This window comes from Hylobates moloch, unplaced genomic scaffold (assembly GCF_009828535.3).
Source record: "Hylobates moloch isolate HMO894 unplaced genomic scaffold, HMol_V3 SCAFFOLD_19, whole genome shotgun sequence".
In the NCBI taxonomy this organism is placed as follows: Eukaryota; Metazoa; Chordata; class Mammalia; order Primates; family Hylobatidae; genus Hylobates; species Hylobates moloch.
Genome location: NW_026652294.1, coordinates 27299910 through 27323561, shown reverse-complemented (window position 1 = coordinate 27323561; position 23652 = coordinate 27299910). Strand labels below are relative to the sequence as shown.

Here is a 23652-nt window from a genome sequence, read left to right as displayed (position 1 = left end):
CTCTCACCACAGGGAGTCACGTGGCTCAGGAGATGGGCTTGGTGGGGGTAAAGGAATTTCTGGGCCCTTGCTGAGCATTCTGCATCTGCCTACACCTCCTAACAGCCCCACCCAGGGTCATTCCTCTGTATGTGCTGCCCGGGGGAGGGGGCAGAGCTGGGAACGGGCTGCAGGGTGTGCCCTGGGGCTCCCACCTGCCCCGTCCTCCTCTCTGTGGCCTCTCCCAAGCAAGAGCCAGATTGGGCAGCCCTGGCAGCAAGCCCTGTGCTCACACCCACCTTTCCCCCAGACCTCCAGGACCCTCAGTGTCCCAGAGTTGGCAGACTGCACCCAAAGGCACCCCTGTCAACTGCCACCTCCCAGGAAAGCTCACCTCACTCAATGCCCAGGAGGAATGCAGTGTAAACTGAGGCACGGTCAAGGAGGCTGACTAGCAGCTATTGCAGAGGAGGGGAGTTTTTGGAAGAGGTTGCTTGTTAAAGCAAATGAAATTCCTACTGTGTGGTATATCCAGCATTGTAACAAAACAAAAGGAACAACTTCAGACGGAATTTAGGAGGAAGTACTAGGTCAACCCAACCCTACCCAGGCCACCCCCACATCAGCTCCCTATTGGCGACTGCTTTTCCTGGACCCCGCATTCCTGTGTTTCGGAGGCCTCAGAGCCTCGCCACCTCCGGAAACCCATGTGGCTTCTGTGAGAGGGCTGAGGGGCAAGGAGTGGCGGCTCCCCAGGCAGGCGCCCTGCTATGGCATTTACCTTCTCCGCAGCCCCAGGGATGCTTCTTCCTCTAACAGAGGCCACTCGAGGCAGCAGCAATTTGGTCCCGGGCTTCCTCTGAGTCGCTGCCTGACTTGGAGCATGAGCACTGCATGATTCCCTGGGCAAAGCATGAGCAAAGTGTGGAGGCCCCGGTGCCCGGGCGAGGCTGGCCTGGGCACCAGAGCTGGGCAGGGCTGGGGAGGAGGCCAAGAGCCGAGGCTCGCCCACAGGGGGCCCCAGCAAGGGGCTGTCTGACAGGTAGTATGTCTCCCTTTTAAGAGACGTGGGGCTTTTCTTCATTTCCTTTTCTTTCTCAAAGAGGTTTATTTTTAATTTTGACTCCTGTATGAATCTTTCCACGCCCTGGCTCCGAGGGTCTTCAGGCTTGGCAGCTTGGGCCGCCTGGTTCCGGCTGCTGCTCTCAATCTGTAAAGCCAGTAGGTGAGCTTCTTTGTACACTTCCACGAACTTCTCCCCGGCCAGAGGGCTCCAGGCAAAGGGACTCTCAGATGCGGGCAACGGAGGCTGTTCGGGAACCGGATTATTTAATTCCAAGCTGGCAGCAATACATCTTTCTTTATGTCCAACGGGTCCGAAGAAGACTTCATCATCTTCATTTGCACTATTTGTTTAAAAAAAGAATGATTAATAACTCATAACACTGGCATTTAAAGGAAAGACTAAAATTACTGAATGTGGTTATGCCCAAGGCAAGAGAAGAAAACTCATTTGTTTACCTTGAAGAAGACAATGAAAGATCGAAGTCAAATTTTTCATCGGCCAAAAGAAGAATGTCTAGGGGGAAAAATCCACTGTTATTTTAGTGCCACAGCTGATAAAGAGAAAAATATTACCAGGCTCCATAGCTTGGAATTAAATAAAGGTACTGTGAAATTTCACTCCCCAAAGTGTATCCTGTCATGATGCTAATTTAGTTTTTCATAGGGGGCTCTAAGTTATATTTTTTCCTTTTTAAAAAAATTCTTAAATTTTTTCTAGTGACGAAGTCTCGCTATGTTGACCAGGCTGGTCTCAAACTCCTGGCCTCAAGTGATCCTCCTGGTGTGGCCTCCCAAAGTGTTGGGGTTACAGGCGTGGGCCACCATGCCTGGCCAGTTTTTTGTTTTTGTTTTTTTAATTGCATCAGCCGGCCAGGGGCGGTGGCTTACACCTGTAACTCCAGCACTTTGGGAGGTCTAGACGGGCAGATCACGAGGTCAAGAGATCAAGACCAGCCTGGCCAACATGGTGAAACCCCGTCTCTACTAAAAATACAAAAATTAGCTGGGCATGGTAGCGCACACCTGTAGTCCCAGCTACTCGGAGGCTGAGGCAGGAGAATCGCTTGAACCCAGGAGGCGGAAGTTGCAGTGAGCCAAGATGGCACGACTGCACTCCAGCCTGGGTGACAGAGAGACACTCCATCTCAAAAAAAAAAAGAAATTGCATCAGCCATTCTATGTTCGCTAAGCCACCCAAAAGCTTAGGTCCTTACTTTTAAGATATAATCTAAAATGCATTCACTGACTCATTCAACTAGCTTTTCAAGAAGAGATAAGTCATTTTCCAGGTATAGAATATTTTCAAAAGACCACCTGCCTCAGCTCCCCTAGAATTAAATTCCCCTCTTACAAGCTACAAAACATCTATTCATAGTTCAACAATGAATTTAATATTACTCAAATGCACAGAGTAGGGACTCGATTAGAATTCATTGACCGCCACTGCTTCCTGGAGTCCTTCCTGAACTCTCAGATAAAATGTACTCTGTACCCCACCCCATCCATAATTCTATCACAGTTGGCATGGCCCTGTCTGCCCAGGTCCCTCTAAAACAGATCACAGGCTCCAGGTTAGTGGGTCCCTCTGCAGGAGCACCTGCTCCCTCCTCCAGCTTCCCACAAGGCTCCCGCAGTGCCTGGACCTCACTTCTACCACTGCACTAGCCTCTGTGAGTGCCTCTTGACCCTTCTATGGCCCCAACTAGACTATAAGCTCCTCCAAGATAACAGTGTCTAACACTAACCCAAATTCCCAAATGTCCAGCTAAGGGCCTGGACCCTTAGCAAATATTTATCAAAATGCACTGAAATACAGTATTTACTCAATACTGTAAAGCTTATAAAGCTCTCCCATAAATGTTTTCATCTTAATAAACAATGAAGGTTGGGCAAGGTGGCTCACGCCTGTAATCTCAGCACTTTGGGAGGCTGAGGCGGGCAGATCACTTGTGGTCAGAAGTTCGAGATCAGCCTGGCCAACATGGCAAAATCCCATCTCTACTAAAAATAAAGAATAAAAAAATTAGCCGAGTGTGGTGGTGTGCACCTGTAATCCCAGCTACTGGGAAGGCTGAGGCGGGAGAATTGCTTGAACCTGGGAGGCAGAGGTTGCAGTGAGCCAAGATCGCACCATTGTTCAGCCTGGGTGACACAACAAGACTCCGTCTCAAAAAACAAAACAAAACAGGCTGGGCGCAGTGGCTCATGCCTGTAATCCCAGCACTTTGGGAGGCTGAGGCGGGCGGATCACAAGGTCAGGAGATTGAGACCATCCTGGCTAACTAACATGGTGAAATCCCGTCTCTACTAAAAACACAAAAATTTAGCCAGGCATGGTGGCGGGTGCCTGTAGTCCCAGCTACTCTGGAGCCTGAGGCAGGAGAATGGCGTGAACCCGCGAGGCGGAGCTTGCAGTGAGCAAAGATCAGTGAGCACTGCACTCCAGCCTGGGTGACTGAGTGAGACTCCGTCTCAAAAAAAAACAAAAACAAAAACAAAAACAAAAACACAGCATGCTTCTCAAAAATCATAAAATTTGAAAATCTACTAATATCCTAATTTGGTCCTAATTAATCAATTACTCTTAATTACCTAATCAAGGAGAAGTTAGAACAAATGCACAAAAGAAAGAAAAGAGAAATAACCACACAGAGAGGGAATGAAAAGATCCATAAGCACATCTGTCAACTTCATGCACATAAACCTAAGAACTTGCCTGAAAGAGCTAATTTTCTAGGAAAATATCATTTTATTTATTCTTTTTTTTTTTTTTGAGATGGTCTCTGTCACCCAGGCTGGAGTGCAGTGGGGTGATCTTGGCTCACTGCAACCTCCACCTCCCAGGTTCAAGAGATTCTTCTGCCTCAGCCTCCTGAGTAGCTGGGATTACAGGTGCGTGCCACCACACCGGGCTAATTTTTGTATTTTTAGTAGAGATGGGGTTTCACAATTTTGGCCAGGCTGGTCTCAAATTCCTGGCCTTGTGATCCACCTGCCTCAGCCTCCCAAAGTGCTGGGATTACAGGCGTGAGCCACTGTACCTGGTATATTCTTTTTATTTTTATTTTTTATTTTATTTATTTTGAGATGGAGTCTCGCTCTGTTGCCCAGTCTGGAGTGCAGTGGCGCGGTCTCGGCTCACTGCAAGTTCCGCCTCCCGGGTTCACGCCATTCTCCTGCCTCAGCCTCCCGAGTAGCTGGGACCACAGGCGCCCGCCACCATGCCCGGCTAATTTTTTTTATTTTTAGTAGAGATGGGGTTTCACTGTGTTAGCTAGGATGGTCTCAATCTCCTGATCTCGTGATCCACACACCTCGGCCTCCCAAAGTGCTGGGATTACAGGCGTGAGCCACCGCGCCCGGCCTATTCTTTTTATTTGAGATGGAGTCTCACTCTGTCACTCAGGGTGGAGTGCAGTGGTGTGATCTCAGCTCACTACAACCTCTGCCTCCTGGGTTAAAGCGATTCTCCTGCCTCAGCCTCCCGAGTAGCTGGGACTACAGGCACGTGCCACCACGCCTGGCTAATTTTTTGTATTTTTAGTGGAGATGGGGTTTCACAATGTTAGCCAGGATGGTCTCGATCTCCTGACCTCGTGATCCCTCCACCTTGGCCTTCCAAAGTGCTGGGATTACAGGTGTGAGCCACCGTGCCCAGTCTATTTTTTATTTAAATTATCTAAATGTACTTATTTATAAAACTGACTCCAGAAGACACGGAAAACCTTAATACTTCAATAATCATAAAATAACTGGCAAAATGTATTAAAGAGCTATCCTCTTCAAAAAAGTGTCCCAACTAGATTCATAGGATAATTGTATCAAAACATTAAAGAACAAATAATTCCAATACTATTTACATCACTCCAGAGGATTAAAAGAAAAAAAACTTTCCAACTTACTTCCACGAGGCAAATAAGTATGCTACCAAAAAATCTATAAAGTGATCAATAAAGAAAGTAAAGACCAGCCTTATGTACATCAGCATAATAATCCTGTTTCTTTTTTTGAGACAGGGTCTCGCTCTGTCACCCAGACTGGAGTGCAGTGGCGCAATCATAGCTCACTGCAGCCTCGAATTCCTGGACTCAAGGGATCCTCCTGTCTCGGCTTCCCGAGTAGCTGGGACTACAGGCACACACCACCATGCCTGGCTAATATTTGTATTTTTTGTAGAGATGGGGTCTCCTCATGTTGCCCAGGCTGGTCTCAAACTGCTAGACTCAAGCATTCCTCCTACACTGGCCTCCCAAAGTGCTGGGATTACAGGTATGAGCTACCACACCTGGCCTAACATAAAACTCTTTAACAAGAATACCAGCAAAAAGAATCCTGCAACACATTAAAGTGGTAATAATATAATATGACCAAGCTCCCTGCATTTCACGACTGTGAGATGGTTTCATTTCATACAATCTACTCATATAATCATTTTATTACTAGAGCTAAAGAGAAAACCATGATTGTCTCCACATATGTTGAATGGGCATATGATAAAATACAACATACATTCTTGATTTTAGAGGCTCTTAATAAAAAGTAATAGATATATTATATAAGGAAATACCCATCTCAACCCAAAGCCAACATTACATTCAGTGGGATAACGTCAGAAGTACTCCTTCTAAAGACAGGAACAAATTGATCTCACCAGTTAGGATAGACTAACATGCTGAAGTAACAACCCTTAAAACAACAAAGGTAGGCCAGGTATGGTGGCTCGTGCCTGTAATCCCAGCACTTTGGGAGGCCAAGGAGGATCACTTGAGGCCCAGGAGTTCAAGGCCAGCCCTCACAACATAGCGAGGCCTCGTCTCTACAAAAAGAAAAAAAAAATGAGCGGAGTATAGTGCCATACACCTGTACTCCCGGCTACTCAGGATGCTGAGCCCAGGAGCTTGCGGCTGCAGTGAGCTACGATCGAGCCACTGCACTCCAGCCTGGGCAACAGAGTCAGAGACACTGTCTCCAAACAAACAAAAAACCACAAAGGTATATTTCTCACTCAAACTATATGTCTGCAGAGGGGTAGGCTGGGGCCCTGCTCCCCGGCCTCCTCACTCCAGGACCCCAACTGATGGAGCCTCCACCATCAGGAACACCGCTGGTCTCCATGGCAGGAAGGAAAAGAACCAATTCCACACTGGTTCTTAAAGATTTCCATCCAGAAATGACACACGTGACAACATTCCCGTTTCACTGGCCAAGTGAGTCACCTGAGCCAACTGAATTTCAAGTGAACAGGGGGTACAATTCTATTACATGCCCAGAAAACAAACACGTAGAAATGCTAATGAATAGCACCTATGACTACCATTTCCTTGGAAATTAACCCATAACCCAGTATCGGACTTAATGAAAAACTACAGAAGCAATTCCATTAAAGCCAGGCACGTGGCAATGACATCTCCAAGCACAATTCTTAACACTGTTCTGGACACATGAAGCAAGACAATCAGGCAAAGAAGGAATGTGGAGGTAAAATGATCACACTACACAGATGCCATGATTACAGACACAAGAAACAAATCAAGAAGATCAATGGAAAACTATTATAAGTAGTAGAAGGATAAAAGAACATGGCTAAGGACAAAATCATTACAGAGCCATCAACAGCTTTCATATCTACAAAGAACAGTGAGAAGATATCATGGAAGAAAATACTTCGTTTCTAGCAGCAATGAAATGCAAAATAACGATAAACAAACCTAACAAGAAATATACAAAATGGATATAAAGAAGACTTGGTATATCATAAAAGTAACATATCAAATAAAGAGGGAAAGTAGAGCGGGCAGGGTGGCTCACGTCTGTAATCTCAGCACTTTGGGAGGCCGAGGCGGGTGGATCACAAGGTCAGGAGATCGAGATCATCCTGGCTAACATGGTAAAACCCCATCTCTACTAAAAAATACAAAAAATTAGCCGGGCGTGGTGGCGGGCGCCTGTTGTCCCAGCTACTTGGGAGGCTGAGGCAGGAGAATGGCGTGAACCTGGGAGGCGAAGCTTGCAGTGAACCAAGATTGTGCCACTGCCCTCCAGCCTGGGTGACAGAGTGAGACTCCATCTCCAAAAAAAAAAAAAAAGAAAAGAAAAAAGAGGGAAAGTGAAAAAATGGTATCAAAATAAACTACATAATCATCTGGAAAAATGCCAGCTAAGTTTGATCCATGCCTCACACCACATCAGGCCAAATTCCAAACAAATCAAGGACTCAATGGAAAAAAAAAAAAAACAAAGCCCTAAACAAACAAGAATCAACTATGAGGAAACTTTTGTAACTTGGGAGTGTGGACTTCTAACTATGACACTAAACTGGAAGCTACCAAAGATTGATCAGCTGGGCCCAGCGGCTCACATCTGTAATCCCAGCACTTTGGGAGGCTGAGATGGGAGCAATGCTTGAGCCCAGGAGTTTGAGACCAGCCTAGGCAACATAGGGAGACCTCGTCTGTACAAAAAAAATACAAAAATTAGCTGGGCATGGTAGTCTCAGCCACTAGGGAGGCTTAGGAAGGAGGATCGCATGAGCCTGGGAGGTCAAAGCTGCAGTGAGCCACAATCTCGCCACTGCACTCAGGCCCAGTCAACAGAACAAGAATGTGTCTCAAAAAATAAATAAATAAAAAATAAAAGATTGACCTTCAAACATTAAAATTTGTAACATCTCTGTGTGGCAAAAATCACAATAAGTTAAACAAGAAATGGGGAAAAGAATATTTGCAACTCACTTCATAAAGGGCTAATTCATGAAGCATATCTATAAAGTAATAAAAAAATTAACAATCTAATAAAGATAGAAAAAGGATACAAACATAAAGTTCACAGAAAATAAAACAAAACATTCTTTTTTTTTTTGAGACGGAGTTTCGCTCTTGTTGCTCAGGCTGGAGTGCAATGGCGCGATCTCGGCTCACTGCAACCTCTGCCTCCCGGGTTCAAGCGATTCTCCTGCCTCAGCCTCCCGAGTAGCTGGGATCGCAGGTATGCACCAGCATGTCTGGCTAATTTTGTATTTTTAGTAGAGACGGGGTTTCTGCATGTTGGTCAGGCTGGTCTCGAACTCCCGACCTCAGGTGATCTGCCTGCCCTGGCCTCCCAAACTGTTGGGATGACAGGCCTGAGCCACCGCACCTGGCCGAAACATTCTTAAATAGATGGCAAGAAGTTCAGCCTCACTCGAAAATAAGAGTAATGAGGCTGGGCGCGGTGGCTCCCGCCTATAATCCCAGCACTTTGGGAGGTCGAGGTGGGTGGATCACCTGAGGTCAGGAGTTCGAGACCAGCCTGGCCAACATGGTGAAACCTCGTCTTTACTAAAAATACAAAAAATTAGCCAGGCGTGGTGGCACATGCCTGTAATCCCAGCTACTTGGGAGGGTGAGGCAGAAGAATTGCTGGAACCCGGGAGGCAGAGGTTGCGTTGAGCTGAGATCACACCATTGCACTCCAGCCTAGGGGACAAAAGGGAAACTCTGTCTCAAAAAAAAAAAAAAAAAAAAAAAAAGTAATTAAAAATAAACTTACTCTGAAAATCCACTTTTTCCCTATATGACTGGCAAAACTCAAAGATGTATGAACTATAGGCAAGGTTGTGGGGAAAGAGACAATTTCTACACTGCTGGGGAAGGTGTAAATTATCACAGCTCTCTAGAGGGCCTGGCAGTACCTATCAAAGTAAGAAACACACACCCTCTTCGACCCAGCAAGTCTACTTCTGCGAGTGTATCCTACAGACACTCACAGGTGTGGAAAGCAATGTGTTGTGCAGTTATGCGGCGTCCACAGCTATTTACTGCAGCATCATTGGTAACAGCAAGACACTAGGCACAAACTAAACGTTCACCCACAGCAGATGAGACGAATGACACATCCCCAAGGTGGAACCTTATATAGGTACAAAAACTAGTAATGCTCTTCATGTGTTGATACACAATATTCATCAAGATAAATTAAGCCTCAAAAACAAGATACAGGACAGGGCTCTCCATGCTACATGGAAAGGGGGACGCAACACTCTATGCGTGTTGGCTTGCACTTGCACAAATTATGTCTGGAAGGACACCCAAGAGACTGATGACATCGGTGGCCCTTGGAGGGGGCAAATAGGTGACTAAGAGATATAGAGAGGGAGACATTTCACTTTTTACACCTCTAAATTAGGAAGTCAATTTCAGAAACTTCCAACTGTCTGGCATGGAAAAAGAATCCAGGACCAGAACTCAGGGAAGCAGTCTTCTGCTCCAGGCTCTGTGACTGGCTCCGAGGGGTCCCGGGCTGGCTGACTTGCTCATCCTGCAAACACGAGCACCCACAACAGACCACATCCTTCACTAGGTGCCAGGCAGACTTGGGGTACATGCAGCCTGCCCTGGAGGGTGCACCAGGCAGTGCAGTGAGAGACATGGAGAGGCGGGAACACCTTTGAGAAAATATCAAAGCATGTGTGAGAGGAACGGGTCAGAAGTCAGAGTGGCTGGAAGAGGTGAAAACATAAATTGGGTCAGATCACAGAGGGTTTGCAAGCCATGGCAAGGAGCTTTTATTTTCTCCAAGGTGGGATAGGAAACTATTACAGGGCTTTAAGAAAAGAGCTTTAGGCCTGGCATGGTAGCTCACGCCTGTAATCCCAGCACAGTGGTAGGCTGAGGCAGGTGGATCACTTGAGGTCGAGTTCGAGACCATCCTGACCAACATGGTGAAACCCCGTCTCTACTGAAAATATAAAACTTAGTTGGGCATGGTGGCTCATGCCTTTAATCCCAGCTACTCAGGAGGCTGAGGCAGGAGAATCACTTGAACCCGGGAGACGGAGGTTGCAGTGAGCCAAGATGGCACCACTGCACTCCAGCCTGGTGACAGAACGAGACTCCATCTCAAAAAGAAAAAAAAGGCTGAGCACAGTGGCTCACGCCTGTAATCCCAGCACTTCCGGAGGCCCAGGTGGGCGGATCACGAGGTCAGGAGATTGAGACCATCCTGGCTAACACGGTGAAACCCCGTCTCTACTAAAAAAAAAAAAAAAAAAAAAAATTAGCTGGGCGTGGTGGCGGGCACCTGTAGTCCCAGATACTCAGGAGGCTGAGGCAGGAGAATCGCTTGAACCCAAGAGGCGAAGGTTGCAGTAAGCCGAGATCGCGCCATTGCACTCCTGCCTGGCCAACAGTGAGACTCTGTCTCAAAAAAAAAAAAGAAAGAAAGAAAGAAAAGAAAAGAGCTTTATAATCTAACTTGTGTTTTTAAAAGGTGACGTTACTATGTAGAAAGTGTATCCGAAAGGAAGCAGGTAATATCCCCTGACATTACAAATGCACATATTAGCCAAAGGGAAGTAGAAGCGGGTGAGACAGTGTGGCTGAGACCCAGACAGCAGCATGTGGATGGAGATGGAGAGTCTGTAGACGGATTCAGCATATCTTCTGAAGGTGGAGAAGACGGTAGTTGGTGATAGCATGAATGTAGGAGGTTCTCAGCTTGGACAGCTGGGTGAAATGCAGAAATAAAATGGGTGATGGGAAAGACAAAAAGAACAGGTTAAGAACAGGGTGTGCAGATGCAGAGGGGGTATGCCGAGTTTGAGACGAGACATGCATGTGAAGACGCCAAATAGGCAGGTGAATATACAAGCCCAGAGCTCGGAGGAGAGGCTGCGCTCAAGCAAAACCTGGGCGCCGCAGAGAGCAGATACGCTGTACAGCTATGGGAATGCTGACCGCCCTGAGGGCGGAAGCACAAAGCGGTCCCAGAGCAGGTCTTGGGGAAATCAGCCTCAGAAGACAGCAGAGGAGGAGGAGCCCGCACAGAGAAAAGATACACCAGCCAGAGAGGCAGGAGGAAAAAACCAAGAGTGCCTTGGACTCCAAGCAAGGGAAGTTTCCAGAAGGACGCATGTTACTGAAAAGCTGACTGAGGATAGAAAAGTGACAAAAGATTCGGCCATGTGGAAGTCGTCAACGACTGATGAAAGCAGCTTGAATGGAGTGTTAAGGACGGAAGCCGGAATGGGAGGGATTGAGAGGCGGAAAAAAATGGCAGAACAAGTGAGAAAGCTCTCAAAGTTTGGCTTGGAAGGAGAAACACAGCAATGGAGAGGCAACAGAGGAGACGTGGTGACAAGTGAGACAAAGGAACATTATCTGTATGTGGATGCGCATGATCCAGTGGACAGGGGAAAAGTAAGGAAATGAAGCCAGGTCAACGGAAGCGGGGAAGGCCTCGAGAAGGAGCAGGGGGTGCAGTATGCACGTGGAAGGGACATATTTGAAAGGAAGGACGTGACAGGAAGGAGGAGAGGGGTGTAGAGGCAAGCGCCTTTCTAGATATGAAGATGCAACATTGATTTGTAAAGTCTCCAGGACAGTTCCTGCCAAATGGAGGCATTGAGGATGCTTGGTGCCAGGCGCGGTGGTTCACACCTGTAATCCCAGTACTTTGGGAGGCCTAGGCGGGTGGATCACCTGAGGTCAGGAGTTTTGCGACCAGCCTGGCTAACATGATAAAACCCCATCTCTACTAACAATACAAAAATCAGCCAGGCGTGGTGGCGGGTGCCTGTAATCCCAGCTACTCGGGAGGCTGAGGCAGGAGAATCGCTTGAACCCGAAAGGCAGAGGTTGCAGTGAGCCAAGATCATGCCATTGTACTCCAGCCTGGGAGACAGAGTGAGACTTGGTCTCAAAAAGAAAAGATCATTGGGTAGTGTGAGAACCGAATGATAAAGGGATGTCAAGATGCTTTGTGAGGCTGGGTGAGGTGGCTCACAGCTATAATCCTAGCACTTTGGGAGGCCGAGGCAGGCAGATTGCCTGAGCTCAGGAGTTCGAGACCAGCCTGGGCAGCATGGCAAAACCCATCTCTGTTAAAAATGCAAAAATTAGCCAGGTGTGGCAGTGGGTGCCTGTAATACCAGTTACTAGGGAGGCTGAGGAAGAATCCCTTCAACTTAGGAGGCAGAGGTTGCAGTGAGTACAGATCACGCCTTTACACTCCAGCCTGGGTGACAGAGCGAGACTCCGTCAATAAATAAATAAATAAAAACACTTTGAGAGAAAAAGACGGTGTCGCCTGTAACTCATTCTGTGAAGCTGTACCCTAACCTTGATACCCAAACCAGACGAAGACACAAGAAGAAAGAAGTTTTGGGCCAGGCTCACTCATTAACATGGTCTCAAAGACCCTAAACAAGTCTTAGCAAACAGAAACCAGCGACAAACAAAAAAGGAAACACCAAATTCAATACAATAAATATTTGAGCGCCCATAAAGTGTCAGGTACTGTTCAGGGCATGGGAGCACTGCGCTAAATAAAACTGATGAGAATCCTGGCTGTGATGAAACTTAAAATGGGGAGGAGGTGAAAGAAAACCAGAAAACGAAGGCAGATGTCATGTGTTTCACAGGTGCAGAGTACAAGACGAGCACTTGAGAAAGAAAGAATTTCTCAAGGAAACATTAAATCAACATCCATCTCTACTGAACGTCCTGAACAACAACAGCGCCGCAGCAGCAAGGACTTGCCTTCCTTCTTAGGGTCATCCATGTTCACGTCCCCTGCCCGGCAGGCTGAAGGCTCATCGCGGCCACCGCCTCCTTCCATGGAGAGAGCTGTCAGAAAGTCACTGCAGGGTGGAACGGGGCCAGAAGGTGAGTGCGAGTCAGGGCCCAGGGCTCCGGGTTCCTTCAGCCCTCGGCTCACAGAGGCAGAGCTGAAGGCCGCGGCCAGGTCTGGGAGAGGCGGCGCGGGGGCCGCTCTGAAATGATCGCATCTCAGGGGACCCCAGGGGCCGAGTGCCGCCAGGCCGGGAGTCAGCCCGAACGCTGTCGGACGAGATAACGGAATTCTCGGCTCTCGGGCCAGAGTGTTGGGGGCTCTGTTTGCCTGGGGGGCAGCCCTGGACCTCCCGGCATCCCCGACCACGGAGCGAGGGGCCTCAGTGACCCCTGCTCTAGCCCAAGCCCGGCTCCTGGCGGGGCGCGGCCCCTCCCCGTCCCGGAAACGGCGGGCACCGCGCCGCACCTGGCCCACCGGGCAAGCCTCGCCCCAGACCCTGACCCCACCTTACCCAAAGCGGCAGACGATGCGGGACGCGCCCCCGCACGGATTTAAACGCGGCGCCGGGAGACGCGGGCTGTCGATTGGTCGGTTTGAAAAGGGCTCCGCGAGGCGGCGGGCCCGGTGCATCCTGGGTATTGTAGTCAGGACGCTGGGAAGAAGCGACCAGTGCGCATGCGCACTGCTTCAGCGCACAGAACGGCTCCCCACAGCGCCAGGGCGTACCCACCCGGAAGTCTGCCCGGCCTGGCCGCCAAGTGTCACCTAGGTGTCCGCGTCAAGCCGGAACCATGTATAGCAGCTCCTTGTGTGTAGGGAGAAAGTTAAAACTGCCATCTAAGGGTGTCGATGGGAAGACTAAAAGTAGGCTCACCCACCTGCTGTGAAGCAGCGCGCGCGAACTGTTACTAACAGTAGTGAAACAGCGGGATCCCTGCCCCGAGGCGCGCACTGGGGCGCTGGCTGACCCAGAGACCTGAGGAAGACTCATGGCCGGAGCTGCACAGCCTGTGGGGCTGGAGGGGAACCGTCGCCCTTGGCTGGCTTCCCCAACCGCCAAGGCCTGAGGACGGCCGAGGGCGTGGCGGGAGCCTGTCCTGGCTTTTACAGGCCGGCTGCGGAGCTGCGTTGGAGAGAGCCAGGGGCTGGGGGCCGGTGATGGAGCCTGCCTTGGGGAGTGCATGTGTTAGACAGGGGTGGGAAGCAGATAGGATAAGCCTGACCGGAGCCATGGAGACGCAAGGACAGGACTGGTAGATGGGTCAGTGGGCAGCAACTTAAGACTGACCTCGCTTGAGCCTTTGCCTGCGAACGAGGTATAATACCCACCTCGGGGGCTTGAGGATCAAATGAGGGGCTCCACCCACGGCAAAGTGTCACTAAGCGGGAGCTCTGATTATCCGGGACTGATGGATGGAGGAGGATACAGGAAGAGGAGCCTGGGAGGGCCGGCTCTGGAAAGGATGGAACTCGAGAGCACCGTTTTCAGGGACGAAGATCAGCTGTTTATTTGGGGCAGGCTGCGGGGAGAGCTGTCCAGCAAACAGCCACCTGGGGCCCAGGGCAGAGGCCTTCCAGGCTGGCTCGGGCCACTTCTGGGTCCCATGTACCTGGTTTTGCATCATCCACACCAATCACTCCATGTTGCTGTGTTCCCTCACCAGAAGACTGTGGGCTCACAAAGGGCAGGGCAGCCCTCCCTCACCAGTCTCCCCAGCCTCACCCAGCCCAGCACAGGGCACCAGGCAGGGGCTGAGAGTGCTGGGGTAGGTGGGTGTGGTCAAACAGCTTGCAAAGAGTTTGGCCTGCTCGTTGCATTCCCCTCAGCTCATCCTGGGGATGTCTGCTGGGAGAATGGCAGAGGGATCCCCAACAGTCATTACTGATACTCCTCTCCCTGTATCATGTCAGCACATAGTAGGTGTGGCCTATCTATGGCAGATTCACTTCTGCCCCCAATAGGATTTGCTGTAGTTTGGATGTGTGTCCCCTCCAAATCTCATGTTGAAATGTGATCCCAGTGTTGGAAGTGGGGCCTGGTGGGAAGTAATTGGGTCGTGAGGGCAGATCCCTTATGAATGGTTTAGCACCATCCCCTTGGTGATGAGTTCTTGCTTAGTTCACACAAGATCTGGTTATTTAAGAGTCTAAGACCTCCCCTTCTCTCTTACTCCTGCTTTCACTATGTGATACACTGCCTCCCCATCACCTTATGTCATGATCTTAAGCTTCCTGAGGTTGCACCAGAAGCAGATGCCAGCACCATACTTCCTGAAAAGCCTGCGGAACTGTGAGCCAATTAAACCTCTTTATAAATTACCTAGCGTCAGGTATTTCTTCATAGCAATGCAAGAAGGCCTAATACAGAGTTTGACTTCATTTATTTATGCCTTCATTCACCAACTTTCACTGACAGCTACTCAGTGCAGGCCATGTGCTGGGTGATGCCAGGAACAGATGCTGTCCCTGACCTGGAGAGGTCATGGCAGGGGTGCAATAGCAAGGGCAAGTACCAAGGGCTGAGGGGCACAGAGGCATCACCCTCACCAGCCTGCAGTGTGGGTTGGGGGGTAGAAGGCTTCCTGGAGGAGGGACCAGGGTTCCCAATTGCACAGCCAAGTCATGTCTTGCTTGGAACCAGGAGAGGGGAGGGAGGCTCCCCTTAGAATGTGTCCCTAGTTCCTGGGTAGAGAAGGCGCCTCTCTGGAAATCCTACTATAATTACCCATTTTCTTTCTTTTTTTTTTTTGAGACAGTCTTGCTCTGTCGCCCAGGCTGGAGTGCAGTGGCGCGATCTTGGCTCACTGCAAGCTCCGCCTCCCGGGTTCATGCCATTCTCCTGCCTCAGCCTCCTGAGTAGCTGGGACTACAGGCGCCCGCGACCATGCCCAGCTAATTTTTTGTATTTTTAGTAGAGACGGGGCTTCACCATGTTAGCCAGAATGGTCTTGATCTCCTGACCTCGTAATCCACCCGACTTGGCCTCCCAAAGTGCTGGGATTACAGGCGTGAGCCACCACACACGGCTTCCCATTTTCTTGACTAGATGTTTTGAGTGGAGTCTCGTCTTTGCCAGATGAGTGCAATGGCAGATTTGGTCATGCAACGTGCCTCCATGTGGTTCTACGGCCCCACCTACCTTAAGTTCAAGGAGAAGCCATCTCCCCAGCACCCAGCCCCAGGCCTGCACCATAGATGCTCAAAGACTTGGAAGAACTGATTACTTCATTTTAATCACAGGAATTTGCCTGGGCTTGAGCAAACTGTGGGGACTCAATAGATTTGGAGGCCTCCTCTCCCTTCTAAGAGGCCTGCCTGCTTCCTGCCCCGATGAATCCCTAATTTCAGTACAAACTGACGAACTTGAAAAACATCTGTGCACTGGGACCGCCCCTCACAGGAAGGCTGAAAGCAGCACAGCTGAGTCAGCGGCACATTCAGGAGGCGCTCAGTGGGGAAGCGTGAGACAGAGGCAGCACTCACAGGACCTGCTCCAGGCTTGTGACAGCCACACATCACAGCACTTTGGGTTTTGCCACAACAGAGCAGCTCTGAGCTCAATCCTTGCACCTCAGAAGTGCATTTATGATTAAAATCATGTTCGACATGAAGCCCTGTTATGATGTGCATTTTAAAAAGAGAAACGGGTCCAAATCAGCACCAGCAGAGCCCCCCAGGGGGCTCCAAGACTCGCCCCAGAGACAGCAGGAGGACCCCATGTGCGCGTTCATCTGTAAGGAGGGTGGTGGATGCAGCAGCAGGGGGCTGAGTCCAAAGGCAGCAGGTAGGTGGGGGCCTCTCCTAGTGTGACCCTGGGCAGGCCGCTCCCCTACCCCTGGTACCCTCACCTGAAAAATGGGACAGCAACACAATGAGACAACAGAGCCTGTCTAGAATATAAAGAAAAGAATGAAAAGGTCCATCCCAAGGGCAGCCTGGTGGGGATGGGGACGGACGGCGGGGGGAGGCTGCCTCTGGAAGACCCGTCCCAGCGGAATCAGCCCCCACCTCTGCCCTACCTTCCAACCCTTGAACCACCAGGCAGTAGACACATTCCCCTGGGAAACAGAATTTGCAAGGCAGATGGAAAGAGCAGCACTCACACTGGCTGTGACTGCTGAAAAATGCTCATTGGCCCTTCTTGAGGACTGAATGGAGATTCGGAATCACATTTAAAATTAACCTGTGACCCACTTCCTGTAAAACTGAAGATCACCCTCTAACAGCCCTAACAAACAGGCTCCGGCCATCTCCTGACCCTAACCCAGTGGAGCAGCTGACTGGACGCAGCGAGGCCACCAATGAGGTTCTGCAGGGTGGAGGCGGCCAGGCTGGCTCACTGCATGAGGTGGACGGTAGCTGCCTTGCGGATGAGCCGCTGGGTCAGGGGCGAGTTGGGCTTCAAGGCATCACGCTCCATCAGAAGGCTCCTGCAGAAACAGACACAGAGGTCCTGTTACAGAACCTTCTAGAGGGATGTGGGGCCTGGTGGTCCCTTGGTCCTAAGGCAGAACACAGGCAGGCTGGACTGCAGCACTGAGGGAACAGCAAGGGCCAAGGCCCAGGGGCAGGAGGCCTGGCCTCAGTCTGGGGAGAGGTGAGGATGGGAGGGCACAGACCTCCAGTGCAGGAAGCCACACCCGAGATGGGGCAGAACAGGTGCCAGTGGGGAAAACTCAGGTTTGAAGAGAGAAGGCCCAGGTACGGTTTGAGGTAAAGACCCTGCTGTGGACTGAATGTCTGTGTCCAGGCTAAATGTATATATTGAAGCCCAAATGCCCAAGGTGATGGTATTAGGAACAGGGCCTCTTGGAGGTGATTAAGTCATGAGGGTGGGGCCCTTGTGAATGGGATTAGTGGCCTTATAAGAAGAGATGGGTGTGGTGGCTCACCCCTGTAATCCCTGCGCTATGGGAGGATGAGGCAGGAAGATTCCTTGAGCCCAGGAGTTTGAGTTTACAGTGAACTGTGATCACACCACTGCATTCCAACCCGGGTAACCGAGTGAGATCTTGCCTCTAAAAATATAAAAACATTTAAAAAGAAAGAAGAGATGTGAAAGAACTAGCACTCAAAGGAAAGGTCATGTGAGGACACAGCAAGAAAGCGGCTGTCCACAAGCCAGGAAGAGAGGCCTCAGCAGAAACTAAACCCAGCCAGGCCTTGTTCCTGGACGTTACAGTCTCCAGAACTGTGAGACAGTGCATGCCTACTGTGCAAGCCGCCCAGTCTGTGGCACTTTTTTTTTTTTTTATTTTTTGAGATAGAATCTCCCTCAGTCACTCAGGCTGGAGTGCAATGACACGATCTCGGCTCACTGCAACCTCCAGCTCCCAGGTTCAAGCGATTCTCCTGCCTCAGGCTCCCGATTAGCTGGGATTACAGGTACCGACTACCACGCCCCGCTAATTTTTTGTATTTTTAGTAGAGGTGGAGTTTCACCATATTAGCCAGGCTGGTCTTGAACTCCTGACCTCAGGTGATCCACCCACCTTGGCCTCCCAAAGTGCTGGGATTACAGGTGCAAGCCACCGTGCGCGGCCTGTCTGTGGCACTTTTAAAATAACAACCCAAACTGACTAAGACAGCCCCCAAACACCTGACAACAGTGGTTCTGGAAGGCATGGGTGGTGTGAAGGGGCTGGGGCCGGGCACTCATTGTGGGGGCACCATGGCTGGGGGTGGAAGTTTTCCCACCTTGGGGGCTGGTGAGCTGTGCTGATGGCCCCGTGGATGCTGCCTGGTAGCAGGACAGGACTTGGAGAGAAGGCACCCTCCACACCTCCTACTGCGGTCGGCTCCCTATGCAGCCTGCTCTCCCCCTGCCCTCCCCCACTGGGCCCCGCAGAAGGCCACATCAGCACCGCCGCACTGCCCCACAGATGTCACCCCAGCTCCACCCTCAGCCCTCCTGTCCACACAGCCACTTTCCCCACTGCTGCTGCCAGAGGCACCAGCTCCCACCCACACCACAGCCTGAGCTCCCCAGGGGGCTTGACCACTGAAGAAACATGCATGGTTTTGTCTACGGCCATGGAAGGGCAAAGTGGGGAGCATGCGTCCAAGACATTTTACAGTTCTAGGCGGTTCCAGTGCTGCCAGCCAGACCTGTTTCATGAGTACCACAGAACCTCTATAGCTCAGTTTGGGTAACCCTGCCTGGAGGGAGCTGCACTGGTGCACCTGCGCCTAAACCACTGGGCTTGTCACCAGCCAAGGGCCTCCTGTGGCCCCGGGCTGCCACCTGCTCTCACAGCACACCTTCCCCACCAGGCGCCCCATGACTCCTCTATTCTTCCTTTCACCTGCGTCTGAGGGTCGCAGGGGACCTGGGCAAGGAGAGGTGTCAAACTCGCCGCTCAGGCACACAGGAGCTACGCAGCTGTTGGCCAAGAGCTCAGCAGCCTGAGTGGAGGGAGGCAAGCTGGGCCATGGAAGCACCAAGGCTGCTGGCAATGGCGGGCGCCCCCCCGCCCCCCCCCCCCCCTCACACCCTCCAGCCATGCCACCCTCCTGACACCCTCCAGCCACACCACCCTCCTAACACTCACCCTCCAGCCACGCCACCCTCCTAACACCCTCCAGCCACACCGCCCTAACACACTCACCCTCCAGCCACGCCACCCTCCTGACACACTCACCCTCCAGCCACACCACCCTCCTAACACTGTCCAGCCACGCCACTCTCCTGACACACTCACCCTCCAGCCACGCCACCCTCCTAACACTCACCCTCCAGCCCCACCACCCTCCTACCAGCCCCACGCCTGGCCTGGCTAAACCCACTGTGCTTTCGGGTCTGCCCTCAGCTGCTGCTCCCTCAGTGCGAGTTTACGTGTCTGTGGGACTGATTGCTCCCTGTCACTCCCCCGACTACAGTTGGGCTCCTGGTAGCTAGTGACTGGTGTGCCTGCTCACTGCTCCTTCTGGGTACCCAGCACAGGCAGGCAGGTGAAATGAGCTGAGGTCTAACTGAGCATTAGGTGTCGGTCAGGTGCAAAAGGAGAAAGGGTGTTCCAAGTGTGCAAAGGCCCAGGAGCCTGAAAGAGCAGGACCTATTTACGTACCCAGGTAGCTTAGCATGGCTAAAAGGGAGTGGGCTGGGGAGGGTGGGAGGTTGGGCCTGGGGTGGGGCTGGCTCCACTTGGTCAGATTGAGCCTGCTAACAAAGGAGAACCAAATTCCCCACAGCCTCCCGACCTCACAGCCTCAGAAGCAGGAGCATCTCGGGCCAAGGGTGGTGGGGCTTCCAGGCACTCCGGAGGTCTGCAGGGAGAGCCTGTGAAAGTCGGGAGTACTGGGCAGGGGCCAGGAGCTCACCGGGCCACATTCTTATGGACGCTGGAGGTGCAGTTTAAGGCCGCGTGAATCAGCAGCTGGTTGAAGACGTCTCTCTGAAATGTCAGGTGGGCATGTGAGGCTCCTGTACCTCAGGATGGGGGAGGCGAGCCCCCACCCACCGTGGGCTGCCTGCTCTCCAGGGAGACAGTGGTGTTGATGCCACACCCTCAATGATGAACTTACAGGGCGGCAGTGTGAGAGACACGTTCACATCCACATTGTTGGCACCAACACCACAGGAGAAACTTGGGGGCTGCAGGGCGCCCAGAATCCCTGGCCCAGGCCCCAGGCACCTCAGCTGGTGGCCACGGGCTCACCTGGGCATTGCTCCCACCGAGCTGGATGATCCGGTAGCGGATGGGCAGAAGCAGCTCCAGGACGCGGTCAGGGTTCCCGTCCTCAGCCTCCACCAGGGCCTGGCACAGGGGCAGCCCCACATCTCGGGCCAGGAGGTGCTGGCAGTTCTCCCCTGGGGATCTGCGAACCCAAGACAGTGCCCTCAGCTGCCTGCCCATCGCAGAACATCCGGGAAGGGCAGGGCCATTTCTTCCTCAGCAAGGTGTCCCTGGCCCAGTGCCTGACACACGCCACACTGATGAGGTGAGATGACAGGCGGGGCAGCCCATTGAGGGGACAGGACAGGGCACTGAGTTCAGACCTGGGTTGGAGTTCGCCCATTTCCAGCTACCTGGTCCCCCACCTTCCAGCCTCAGTTTGCTCATCTGTAAAGCAGGCATAACAGTACCAATCTAACAGAACTGTCAGGATTGCTGACAATACAGGCAAAGGCCTGGCACTGCAAGTCAAGGCAATCACCACCCCCAGAAGGAAATGGGCAGGGCAGCCCAGGTCCTCCAGGTCAGCCCTCACCAGCTCTTGCCAGGCACCATCCCTGATTTAGTGGGGAAACTGAGGTTCAGAGCACAGAAGCACCTCGTCCAGGATGTTAGGGCCTGTAAGCAGCAGGTGCCTCTGGTTTCAGGGCTTCACTGTGTTCTCTCCATGGGAGGCAGCCCTGTGACCCTGAGGATCTCATACCAACCCTGGGGATGGAAGCAGCTCTGTGTCTTGGGGCAACCAGTTGTGCAGCTGTGGGTACACACACCTTGGGGGTCCGCACCAGGGGACGCACATCTATAGGGGTGCACACTTGGCAGCTGCCTCCATGGGCATCCCCCCTGCTGTACTCACAGGCGGGGCAGGCACTGAACAGGTCTCAGCATGGCCCTAGCACCCCCTCACCCTCTCAGCTGGGTGAGGACTCCCACCCCGAGAAGGTCCCTCTGCATACTCGCTGGCGTCCCGCAGGGTGGTCAGCAGCTCCTGTGTGATCTGGGGGTCGTGTGCACCCAGGGATGCCATCAGGAAGTGTGCGTCATTGAACAGCAGGATGTGGTCTCGGCTGTGCTTCCGGGTCACAGGCAGGACATCCTGCCACCGCTGGCCCACAGACACCCCTGAGGACATGGGGAGGAGACCCAGGGCCTGGAGTGAGGCTCTGGGGCGTGTCCTGTGCAAGGGCCTCCCTCACAGCGCTTCCCTTGGAGGCCTTGATGACCCTGTCCCAGGTGAGAGGCCGGGGAGGTGGGCAGGGCCATGGGCAGCGTCTGGCCTTGTGCTTAGGCCTCTGTTAGGACTGTTTAATTATAGAGGCCATAGACGCATAAGTAGGAAGCACATTTTAAAAAGTGTCAAAGGTTATTAAACAAAACCTCTGGCTGCTTTGACAAACCCCAGGCCTCTTGGATCCCCCGGCCTTCCCACACAACCCTCGGCTTCCTCATGGATCCCCCGACCTCCCCAAGGATCCCCCACGCTCCCCACTTTTCTCTGGGTCTCCAGCCTCAGCCTGCCGTTCCCACAGGTGGGCTCCCTGGCTCCTGCGCCCCTCAGCCTGCTGTTGCCCCATCTGACCACATCGAGCCTGCCCTCCAGCCCCTTGTCCCGCAGCAGGCTGCTGGCTTCTATGTCCCGGTAGCTTTGGATGGTCTGCTTTCTCTGAGAGTAACTCTTTCCCTTGTCTCTGCCCAGCAAGCCCCACACATGCTTCTGTAGCTCACATTTCACCTCCACTAGGAAGCCTTCTGAATTCCAGAAACGGCCTGCCATGCCCTCCCTCAGGTCCCTGAATTGCTCAGCCCAGGCCTGCAGCCCTCATTGTACTGCTGACCCAGGGCCTAGCCCAGGCCTCTGTGGTTCCAGGATGCCTCTGCCGAGCCTGAGGCAAGGGGAGAACCATCTGGCACCCCAGTGGTTGGCTAGAGCCCTCAACAGCCCTCAGAGCTGCGGCTGGTCCCTCCAGGCTAGCTGCAGAGCATGACAAGGTTGAGAAACCTGTCTACAATCCCAGGGAGTTGAGAAACTCTCTCATGTTTTAGGAAAGGAGGTGGCATCGAGACAGGTGGCCAGGTGCCACCAGTGCCCCGAAGGCTTGGCAGGCAGGCCGGCCATGGGAACAGCACAGCAGGTGCCGCCCTGGGTGCAGGGCTGGAGGCGTCCACATTGAGGAGCTGTGGGAACTGGAAGAAAGAGCAGTGCGGCCTGGGAACCCCCTCCAGCTTTGGGCCAGCTGGGAGGCAGCTGCAGAGCGGTACCCAAGGCAGTGGCCAGGCCTGCAGAGGGGTCTGGTGCGGCTCAGCCACGAGCTTTTGCCCAGCCCTGGGCCTAGGTCACAGCACCCTCTCCTCATGACGTGGGAGGAAGAGGCAGCAGCCAGCGGGGCTGCGGGGATGGCTACCTTCCATCTGCAGGCGGTAGAGCATGGAGCAGCTATCCACCACGTCCAGCATTGCACCGCTGGCCTGCAGGCTGGGAAGGATCTGGAAGACAAGGCGGCCAAGGCGGGCTCAGCAGGTGGGCCAGATGAGGGGGCTGCAGGCACAGCCGGGGTCAGCCTCTCCAGGTGGGGTGGGGCCTGCATAGAGCAAGCCCTCTGCCACTGTCCCCATCACCTCGACTGACAGGCCCGTCACCCTTGCCTGGGGTGTAGACTGCTCCAAGCACTAGAGGGGTCACCAGGCGGACCTGAAGAAAGCCCACTGCATTGCATACCCAGGGCCCGGGCCAGGCCCAAAGCATCTGCCACCTCCCACCCCTGGGCCTCAGACCACATTGGTGGGAGGGCTGTCTGCCTGATCACGTTTCTAGACTCAGCTTTGCTGAGCAGGCCACCTCGAGCTCACGGTGTATGTCACCCACCCTCCCTCCCTCCCTTCCTTCCTTCTTTCTTTTCTTTCTTTTTTTTTTTTTTCTGATTGAGTCTCCCTCTGTTGCCCAGGCTGGAGTGCAAATGGCGCAATCTTGGCTCACTGCAACCTCCGCCTCCTGGGTTCAAGCAATTCTCCTGCCTCAGCCTCCTAAGTAGCTGGGATTACAGGTGCCCATCACCAAGCCCAGCTAGTTTTTGTATTTTTAGTAGAGATGGGATTTTACCACGTTGGCCAGGCTGGTCTCGAACTCCTGACCTCAGGTGATCTACCCGCCTCAGCATCCCAAAGTGCTGGGATTACATGTGTGAGCCACTGTGCCCTGTCCACCCTTCATTTCTTACAACTTCCTGACCATGTAGAAAGGATTACTTCAAGGGAAATTTACTGTGTGTTTTTCTCTGATGTTTAGATCCCCAGATCACAAGCATTTCTGTGGTCCTAGGCTTTTCTAATGAAGCCATCCCTGGGGTCCTTGGGAGCTGTGAGTCAGGCTTCAGGCTTTTTTTTT

At 52.3% G+C, this 23652-nt stretch overlaps 2 protein-coding genes across 4 annotated transcripts in view; both read right to left on the bottom strand.

Moving 5' to 3' along the window:
* GTSE1 (G2 and S-phase expressed 1) overlaps positions 1-13216 on the bottom strand; it is a 40546-nt gene extending 27330 nt beyond the window's left edge. For 2 of the 3 annotated variants that reach the window (XM_058431828.1, XM_058431827.1), the window contains exons 1-4: positions 13106-13216; positions 12561-12661; positions 1501-1558; positions 761-1385 (exon numbers count right to left, since the gene is read on the bottom strand). In XM_058431828.1, the coding sequence (XP_058287811.1) occupies positions 761-1385; positions 1501-1558; positions 12561-12639 (762 nt within the window). In that variant the 5' untranslated portion in view covers positions 12640-12661; positions 13106-13216. The remainder of the gene's footprint in view (positions 1-760; positions 1386-1500; positions 1559-12560; positions 12662-13105) is intronic. The other variant, XM_032138086.2, reaches the window with a different exon arrangement.
* Positions 13217-15801: 2585 nt separating this feature from the next.
* TTC38 (tetratricopeptide repeat domain 38) overlaps positions 15802-23652 on the bottom strand; it is a 24707-nt gene continuing 16856 nt past the window's right edge. The window contains exons 9-14 of the mRNA XM_032137972.2: positions 22887-22959; positions 22673-22780; positions 21227-21392; positions 20253-20412; positions 19915-19988; positions 15802-17024 (exon numbers count right to left, since the gene is read on the bottom strand). Of these exons, the coding sequence (XP_031993863.1) occupies positions 16931-17024; positions 19915-19988; positions 20253-20412; positions 21227-21392; positions 22673-22780; positions 22887-22959 (675 nt within the window). The 3' untranslated portion in view covers positions 15802-16930. The remainder of the gene's footprint in view (positions 17025-19914; positions 19989-20252; positions 20413-21226; positions 21393-22672; positions 22781-22886; positions 22960-23652) is intronic.